The sequence below is a fragment of the Morone saxatilis genome, unplaced genomic scaffold (assembly GCF_004916995.1).
Source record: "Morone saxatilis isolate NCDOM2014 unplaced genomic scaffold, NCSU_SB_2.0 Contig15, whole genome shotgun sequence".
Taxonomy (NCBI): domain Eukaryota; kingdom Metazoa; phylum Chordata; class Actinopteri; family Moronidae; genus Morone; species Morone saxatilis.
Window position 1 is genome coordinate 154,829 of NW_023339707.1, and position 9,971 is coordinate 164,799.

The 9,971-nt window shown below is 42.3% G+C and overlaps 1 protein-coding gene across 2 annotated transcripts in view; it reads left to right on the forward strand.

The window, feature by feature from the left end:
• clcn6 (chloride channel 6) overlaps positions 1-7,064 on the forward strand; it is a gene marked incomplete at its 5' end in the record, with an annotated part of 16,303 nt that extends 9,239 nt beyond the window's left edge. For both annotated transcript variants that reach the window (XM_035656418.1, XM_035656419.1), the window contains 6 exon segments: positions 2,148-2,334; positions 3,967-4,127; positions 5,030-5,186; positions 5,279-5,386; positions 5,474-5,599; positions 6,430-7,064. In XM_035656418.1, coding sequence (XP_035512311.1) covers positions 2,148-2,334; positions 3,967-4,127; positions 5,030-5,186; positions 5,279-5,386; positions 5,474-5,599; positions 6,430-6,510 — 820 coding nt within the window.
• Positions 7,065-9,971: the final 2,907 nt, after the last annotated feature.

Here is a 9,971-nt window from a genome sequence, read left to right on the forward strand (position 1 = left end):
TCGGATCGAGCTCTTTAAGAATATGCAACGGGGCCTGACCATGTGCGGGAGAGGAGCTTTATAGGTGAGGAGGAAAGGATTTAAATTCTAAGTTCCGCAACATCTTTATCTAAGGGAACTCAGCGTGCAGAGAAGCAGTAATATCAGGAGAGACTGTGATCCTTTCCCTAGTCTTCGTCAGTACTATCGTGGTGCAGCCCGGCTTAATTGAATAATTGGATGCGGTCTTAAACATGGACTTTTAGGTACAGAGAGGAACCAGCATGAAATAAGGAGATTGCAGGAATCCAGCCTACGAAGTAACAAATTAATTACAAGTAAAGATGATTAGTTTTTTTTTCATCGCCGGGCGGCTAGGATCGCAAAGTAATGAAGACACCCAAGAGACCGGGGCTGAGTAGTGGGAAGACAAATCGGCAAGAAACCCAATGCCGACTGGCAGGAGGTCGCCCAAGGCCTAGAGAGCAACGGAGACATGTGGAGGCCAATAGAAAGGCCGGAGCCATGGAGCAAAAAAAAAGGGGGTACACAAGAGATCGAGAAGGGTGCCGGCGGAAGGCCCAGGGATAGCCTCTAAGGGACAGGCGAAGTAAGAAAATACACCGCCTTGATCGGAAAAACGTCGTAAAGACCAATACGGGGCGGGAGTTCAAGCAAAAGAAGAGTGATCCAAAAGGCCAAAAGGAGCATAAAACTGACAAGAAAACAGCCAAGAACAGAACTCGGCGAACCAGAAAAACGGTGAAGAAGATACGACTAACATGCACACGAACATATCTGAAAGACGACAAGCTGACTAAACCGCTATCACAGCGTGCCGAACCGCCAAGAGTTCACAGCGAATAGAAATACAAGTGTCAACAGGCAAATCTGCAGTGCAACTAGAGATCTGTAATTTGAATACAAGTACATAGACAATATATAAGTATCCAGTCTATGACTTGTTCGGTCAAGCAATTTCAAAAGGCTCATTAATAACTTTTAACCTGTAGAGCTGTTCTCTTGGTTCTGTGATGAACTTTGGAAAAATCCTGGACTGAGAAATCCTCAAAGTTGAACATTGCTAATTGTAAGAACCGTCACACACAGCTCTTTGAAGTGACGTGCACTGGTTCTCTTAGAATCCTTAAACAGAGGCAAGAGGAGGTTTTGAGAAATCGGGTCTACTAAGTTTGGGCCTATAAAAAGCACTGAGGCTCGAGAGTGCCGCGGGCACGCGCGCCTTTTCACGAACGGGGTGTTAATCTTACACGGTATGTTTCAAAGGAGGTGACTGACACCCGTCTGATACACCAACGTCACCGAGAGCGTTTACGCTACATATCTAAGGTCAAACCCACACTGTTGGCCAACTCGTACACACGCCGTAACTCTGCGCGGGGGACAGAGCGCGAGCGCGTCAGTGTCTTGCCTCGGCTGGGAACACTCGCGGGCTCCTAGACCAGACGGTTGATGGCCTTTGCTTGAAGAAACATTATCGCCACAGTCAGCAAAAGAAGATCTGATAGCAGACAAAACATTCTAAAGTAGTATAGCCTCGTGAGTTTACATAGTTAAAGTTCCTAAAGCTTGGACGGAGCCAGTGGAGCTCACCCTGTTTAGGGAATTGGTGCACTAATTTCTCTCCAATAGTATACATTGTATTAGTAAAAGAAGCTCATGAAGTCATGTACTAGTTTATTGGGATATTGGCTCAAGTAGAGCTGTGGACTCTCTGGTCAGCCTGGCTACAGTGCTGAAGAATTTCTTATTTTCCTTCTATTAAGTGCTGAATAACAGCTCCTCTAGCATTACGGAGGGCCTTTCTATAAGTTTAAGATTAATCCATTCCAAAATTGACGCATATTCTAAATAACTTTCGAGAGCTGCCATTTCCTTTACAATGTGCCTTGTTGTTTGCTTAATTGGCCGGGTTGGTGGTTGTACCAGGTGCTAGTTCCTTATCTTTAATCTTTTCCTTTTTATAGGAGTGATAGAATCTAATGTTGATCCGTTGATCGTAGTGAGCCTGCAGCATTATTAACAAGATTATCAATTTTGGAGGGACTAATTCACTGGGTCCCTTTTAAGGACCCAGTGAATTCTAACATCAGTGTCTCGTGTGTGTTCATGTTGCTCGTGTGTATCATTTCCCTCATCTTTCCAAGGCTGACCGCCAGCGATATCATGGAGCCTAACTTGACCTACGTGTACCCCCACACCCGGGTCCAGTCTTTAGTCAGCATTCTGCGCACCACTGTCTACCACGCCTTCCCCGTGGTCACTGAAAACCGGCAGAACGAACAGGACTTCATGAAGGGAAACATTTTGGTCAGCAACAACATCCGCTTCAAGGTATGTCCTGTACCATTGAACATTTTTAGCTGTTAAAGCCCAGCCTTGTATCCAGAGGGAGTTGGATAAAGAAGGGGTTGAGGAAATTTCAGCAGACAGGAATGACTTTGTGAAACATCTCTAATGATACTGACACCCTGGTAAAGCATGGACATAAAGTCTGTGTATGTTCTAGCTATTGTCAAATTTTATTTGAAAGAGCTGTTTGGTTCCCATAATTTTCTCCTTGTCTTCTAAGTTCTTCTTTCCTGTTACTTATTTTATAAAAACTAGTTTTTCTCTTGAAAGCACTGCATTCATGATTTATATGTAGTTTATTTAACGGTGTAACCAGTAGATGGAGGTAGAGGTCTGTCTTTAGTGTCAGCAGTCGTAGACCAAATATAAAAATCCTAGTTTATTTTGTTCTCTCTTCTACAGTAACCTACAATACTGACGCTAGACCTATGCTTTAATATCTCTGGATGCATTAGGCCAGTGTGGGCAAAATTTCAAATTAATGAGTAGGAGTACTTCATGGAAATATTGGATTTAGTGGATACTTCACTGGATTGGACAAAAACACTTGTCCCTGTCTGATTATTTTTCTTTCCTGAAAATGTACTATATCCTAATATATATTTTAGATTTGTTCCAATACTAGTATCAGAAAGTGCTCAGATACTGCCTAAAATGTGGTATGGTGTATCAGTAAGTATGTGTCCCTGTGCACCAATCCGATATTGTTTTTTTATTAGCCCTAAAACCCTGCTATTTCCCAGCAGTGTTCTGTGCTCCATTTTCCCCCCCCAGGATAGTGAAGTCATGACCTGCCCTACTCTGACTCTGACTCTAACCTTAGCCAGGCCATCCAACAATAATAGCAATCATACGGGCTTTAGCGTGTTAAAAAATAATAATATATATCTATCTATAAGGTGTTCAGGTGTCAGAATCGGTATGGAGGAGGAAAAAACATGTCTAATATATTGATGTCTGAATGTAAAGTTATAAAAACTGTGATATAATATGTTATCCATATTGCATTCTGAATCAGTTAAGCACACATATTGAAACCATTAAATTTTTTAATGAAATCAATCAATAAGAAAAATATTTTCTATTTGGCTCAAACGCCTTTTAAGTGCATAATAAAAAATAAAAACAGCCTTTTGCATTTCTCTTTATTTTAATGTGCCTCAGCAAGTAATAAAGCACCAATATCATTAAGATTTCCTAGATTTAAAAGGGCCCGGTGTGGGATTTAGTGGCATCTAGTGGTGAAGTTGCAGGTTGTAACCAGCTCAGCCTTCCAAGAGTGTAGGAGAAACTAGGGTGGCCATGAAACTCATGAAAAACACAAATGGCCTTATCTATCTGTTTGGTATGTCCAATCTGGACTATTGTAGAAACATGGCAGCCTCTGTAGAAGAGGACCCGCTCCTCTGTAGATACAAACGGCTCATTCTGTTGTTATATGCCATTTCTGCCAGTAGATCCTCCTAAATGTTACAATCTGGACCTTTAAACTGCTAATGTAGATATAAGATGTTCTGTTTGGGACAGTGGTGGGGTTTGGGGGTGTTCAAATGGATCTGCACCACTACAATTTTAATTTATCAGTATAAACTTACCCTTCACTGTCACATGTAGAAATCCAGTGTAATGTCCCGTGCGGGGGAACAGCGGCGGCGGTGCCAGTCCATGAAGTCATACCCATCCAGCGAGCTGAGGAATGTTTGCGATGAGCAGAACACTGTGGTAGAGCCTGCAGAAGAGGGAGAGGACCTGCTGCAGCAGATGTTAGAGAGGAGGTAGGACAGACCGCCGAGGAATACCAGATGCTGTAAGCTTGGGGTGGCTGAAGCTCAGGAGGTAGAGCAGGTCGTCCACTAATCAGAAGGTTGGCGTTTTTCTCTTATTATTCATATTCTCTGAAAAATGGCCAAAAAAATCACAAATTCTGCCAGGGTATGTACATTTATGAGCACAACTGTATATGTAGTTTCTTTTCGTGATGGGTCATCCATCACTGTATGAATGTGTGTGAATGGGTGAATGTGCCATGTAGTAAAAGCGCTTTGAGAGGTCGGAAGAGTAGAAAGTTACCGTGTTCACTACTTCACATCTTAAAATCAAGATGGTCTTGCAATCCCCCACGAAGCTTTGGCGACCACTGCTTGAGGGCATGACTAAATGGTATTTATATTGCGACCACTAAAAATGCTGTACACTACATATCCCAGGCTCACCCATCCGCACACATTCATACACTGATGGCAGTGGCTGCCATGCAAAGTGCCAACTGCTCATCAGAACGGAAACTAGACATTCATACACATTGTGTGTCAAACTGTCAAACTACGCAGTGCTGATCAAATATGAAATGTTATTGTATTGCCTGTTTCTCTCCTCAAGCCTTTTCAGAAACGTATTTTAGTGTACTGTTTATCTGTAATATGAGAACGTCTGAGACCAGGAAAGCTGCCATTGCTACAGACTCGTTAAAACTGTGCAGCCAATGAGAGCAGCCTAACTTGCAGTACATCACCACTGCTGGCTGCAAAAAATTGTCATGGCAACGGCCATAATGCTGAACTGGAGTTCAAAACGGTACTCCACAAACCAGTGGGTGGGTCACAATAGGTTCACAGTTGCTGTTCTAGCACTGAACCAGCCCTCCTGTAATTGTTGTATTATTGCTGTCCACATGCAGGTATGCTCCCTACCCAAACCTGTACCCAGATCAGTCTCCCAGTGAAGAGTGGACCATGGAGGAGCGCTTCAGACCACTCACCTTCCACGGCCTCATCCTCCGCTCCCAGCTGGTCAACCTGCTCATCAGAGGGGTCTGCTATGCTGAGAACCAGTCGGTCAGTGACACACACACACACACACAAATATATATTTGTAAGAGTAATTTTCTTTGTTATGTACATATGAATGTCTCTACATATCATCACAGAGTGCCACTCAGCCCAGGTTGTCCTATGCAGAGATGACTGAAGATTACCCACGTTACCCTGACATCCATGACTTGGACCTGGCCCTGCTCAACCCCCGCATGATAGTGGTACGACCGATTTAAACTTTGAGAATTGAACAAGATTTCTAAAAGATTTCAACAAAAATGTTAAGATGATGTTCCCTGTGTTCCTAGGATGTCACACCCTACATGAACCCATGTCCCTACACAGTGTCACCCAACACCCGCATTTCCCAGGTGTTCAACCTGTTCAGGACCATGGGCCTGCGACACTTACCAGTAACCAATGCTGTCGGAGAAGTAAGTAGTCATGGAAAGAGTCATTCTGTTCCAAAATGATGATGAAAGTTTTCAGTACCTCCAGTATGAACTTTTGAAGGCATATCAGGTACGATTTTCCTAAAAGACTTATGCTACATGCTACAAAACATAGCAAGCATATCACTGTCTCTGTCCCTCTCCTCTCCGGCACTGACACAGAGCTAAAACAAAGTGTGGAGATTTGTAGTCTACAAGACCACAAATGTGTACCGAGGGCAGGGCTGTGCTACACACAGCAGACAGCCACAGCAGACCGTGCAGCTTCGGCACAAAATCCGGCAATGTGCACCTTCTGCAAGACTGCAGATATAAACAAATGCTGCCCTATGGATGGAGGTTGATTCTGTGCAGCTAAACTGCCAATGAGAGTAATATTTTTCACTTTTGATTCAGCATGCTCACCTGATTGGAATAGCCGCAGACAAGGGCCAACGAGTGCAAAAACTAGGGCTACAGATGCTCACCGATGGCCCAAAATTAAGAACCATGTGTGTCAGGGCCTTTTGATCGTAACAGCTGTGAAACAACCAGAAGGTATTAGTTTTCTGATTCACTGGTTTGTTCTCTGTAACTGCACTCCCTCACACCTATTCACTCTGCTCTCTGTTGGGCTAGGGAGGAGGGGCCCGCTTTGAATGGTGCATTTACAAACTGCAACGGAAACCCTGCATAGTATGCCTTTAAACGCTGTGTTTGGATCCTGACACATCAGGGAAAACTCCTAATAAAAACCTTACTGTTTTGTTTTAGTCCAGCATGCAGTGAATTATGTTGTGTCTGTACAAACTTGTGTTTGCCATCTTTTTCAGATTGTTGGAATAATCACAAGACATAATTTAACCCACGAGTTCCTTGTGGCAAAACTGCGACAGCACTACATCACTATTTGATGCCACTCTGGACATCCTGCTGTCCTTTCGGACCCCCAGACTCAGCCTGGTCCCGAGCCTCTTTATCTGTCTAATTTTTATTCGCATGTAGGCATTCCCCAACACACACACACACACACACCCACACACACACCCACACACACAGGACATTCAAAACCATACACACATTCTCTACGGTACAGTAGGGAACAGTTCTTCAGTGAAACCATTCAGTAGACTTGACTGAAATACAAGAATGGTCAGCCTGCCTCCAGCCTAGCCTCAGATCCACTGGCTATTTGACTTTACCTTTATGTTGAACTGTATACAAAAAGTTTGAAGTCACAGCTAACTCCCAAACGATCCACATTGATTGCTGATAATTCAACACTTGCTGTGCATTCAAACTGTGAGCAACAGGACACAACAGCAGGAGGATCTGATAGCATTAAGCTCAAAGCATTGATGATCTCAGAAATTATTTAGGTGACTACAGTGTTATCATGACTCAGTCAAACTTTTTTCTGTCACGCTCCCCCTTCTGAAGCCAATAAAAGTTGAAATTGATGTAGCTGTACAGTAACCTGTTACACATAACAGGACCTCCACTCTCTAGTGAAGCTTTGCTGCAGCCATGCCACAGGGGTGTTTTTGGATGCTATGGGTCGTACCACTTCCCAGCATTGGACGCTTGTAGTTGCAAAAGGCTACATTCTCCTACAACCCTGCACCTGAAACAAACTCTTTCTTCTATTGGATTTCAAACTGAACCAACATTGCGACTCATTTGAAAATGTTCGCTCTAGTTCACCGAAATGTTTTTCGGAAAACGTTTTAAGCAAGAAATAAGCCACGCAGTTGTTAAATCTTTCTTTGTTTTTGATTGAAAACAGTTAGTTTAAAAGTTTTTTGCGAGTGTCAGAGGTAAATGGTAAATGGGAAGCCTGTACTTTGTATAGCGCTTTCTTGTCTTCCGACCACATCAAAGAGCCACCTTTTACACCCCTACTTGCCCACCATTCACTCCCTTTCACACCCACATATCACACGAAGCTCAAAATCGTTAGTACTTGTACTGTTAATTATGTAATGTAATTTTTAATCTGTTATCAGCTGACTAATCAAACACAGTCGACAGCACAGAAAAACCAGTGATGGTAAAGCCCATCCAAAGCAGTAAACAACATCATTCACTGAACACATTCACAGCATTGGGAGCAATTTGAGGTTCAGTATCTTGCTTAAAGATACTTTGACAGGAAGAGTCGGGGATCGAACCATCAACCTTCTGATTAGGGGACGACCCACTGTGCCTCTGCGCCACAGCCGCCCAGGGGTGGTGAGTCGTGCTGCCGGACGCTCCTGATTTGCATAAAGTAGCATGGACTTCCACTTTATGCAAATGAGGATCAGCTAACATGACGCCGCTTCCCCTGAAACGCTACCAGAATGCACTGCATGGCTGCTCACATAGACCACATAAATCACATGGCACACCCATGGCTGCTGTAACCTGAAAATATGGGTGCAAAAATAAAAAGGAAGATGTTCCGCAACGCACATGCGCTGTAGACCCAGGCAGTGCCAGGGCTTTAGTAACTCTTTAGTAAATCTGCATCAGTCTTCTTAGATCACTAGAAAAATGTTGCCCCTAGCAACCACAACCACAGCTTCTGTGTCCACTGAAAATGATCCTTCAAAAATCTGACATGCAGTGTGTAGTTACCTGTTCAAATTTAAAGTTATCAGTGTAGTAGTACAACAGGCATTGAAAAAAACAGGAAACACACTGTCTGTCTTGCACTTTGTATTGTTCTCTTTGCTAACACAAAATGGAGAAGACTCGCAAGCTGAGCTGAACAGACACTGTAATCATCAATCATCTGAGGAGTAATGTGAGGAGACATTTTAATTTCCACACTATAAATGGAAAATTCTTAAACTCTATAAAGATAAGGCTGCAGCTGCACCTTGGAGTAAGATAAGTACATGTTTGAAATTGTTTGAAAAAGTGACCGCTACTCACAGTTTGAAGCCTGGGGTACAGCAAATGACCAAAGTATATCTCTTACAAAGGTTTCCTTACTGCCTTCATGACATCTTTTATTTGACCTTTTAATTATGCTTTATTATTCGTTATCACTGTTGCACTTTTATTACATTTGTATTTACTGTGTAGGTAACTGGAATATATGCACTAATAGCAGGACCACATCCCCTCATGTCCTGCAATTAAGTTAGACCTCAGTAGTTCTTGGAAGAGCTCGCTTTGTGACCAAGTTGGACATATGGTAACATTTCTAACCACTTCAGCAGTCTTTAAATACATGTTTTGCACTGACGGTATGTAGTATTATTTTCACTGTCCTTCTGTCAGTTCAGTGTTCGATTGTTAGGTTGAAAGGACTTGCAAAAATCACATTTTATTTGAAACTAATGTTTTAAAATATTCAATCTTAGTCCTTTGCAATTAGTTTTTCAGCAATATAATATGTTTCTGCTTTGCCGTCCTAGTACATGATTTCATTGTCATTCATAAAAGGGACTAAAAATATGACCAGGCAAATAAAAGTCAAATTGTACTTTTATTGATGGACATAAAGTCCACTGTATGTCAGGATGATGAATTATTAGCAACCACAACGGCACAAACATCAAATGTTCCTTATTTGTTCCTTGTCTCTGCTCTGTTTTATTTAAGAAATTATTTTTTATACAATTTTTTTTTTTATGATTTACTGTCATCCAACTGCATTTCTAAATGCACCAATGCTATCCTGGATAATATTTTTGTTTATAGTCAAGGCATTGCTTACTTGTTTTAAGATGATTATTTTTATGATACTACAAATGGCATGACAGGTGGTTTGCAGAATATGAGATTAAGAGAAACAGTGGATAGTAAATGTCCTACTGTGAAGCCAGAACTGAGAGACTGTTCGCTAAATACTTTCAAATTTTTCATGACTTGTAGAGATTAAGACAGCGCCCTTTGCTTGTTCAGGAATTTGTAATTGGCTGGCACATGGTGAAAAAACTTCAGCCATGGAACAAAAAAACCAAACGGAGAGACCTCTGTCTTGTGCCTTCAAACAATAAAGGTCCTTCTGTTTTGTCAATCATACAAAGTGTGTCTGCGTGTTTATTTGTCTGAAAAAGCTAAAAGAATTATTAATTAGTTTATTAAAGGATTTCACCATGGACAGAAATATAATTGCAACTATTTAGAAGAAGTACAGACCCAAAATACAATCATGCACATGCAGGACTTATAGACATGCAAACGCGGTGAGATGGGCTGCCACATAGGGGCGCTCCGCGAGCAGTTAGGGGTTGGGTGCCTTGCCTCGGCAGTGCACAGGAGATGGAACTGTCACCTCTCCAGCTTCCAGTCAACACTCCATACTGTGGTCTGTGCTGGACTTAAACCGGTGACCCTCCGGTTCCCAAGCCAAGTCCCTACAGACTAAACTACAATCTAC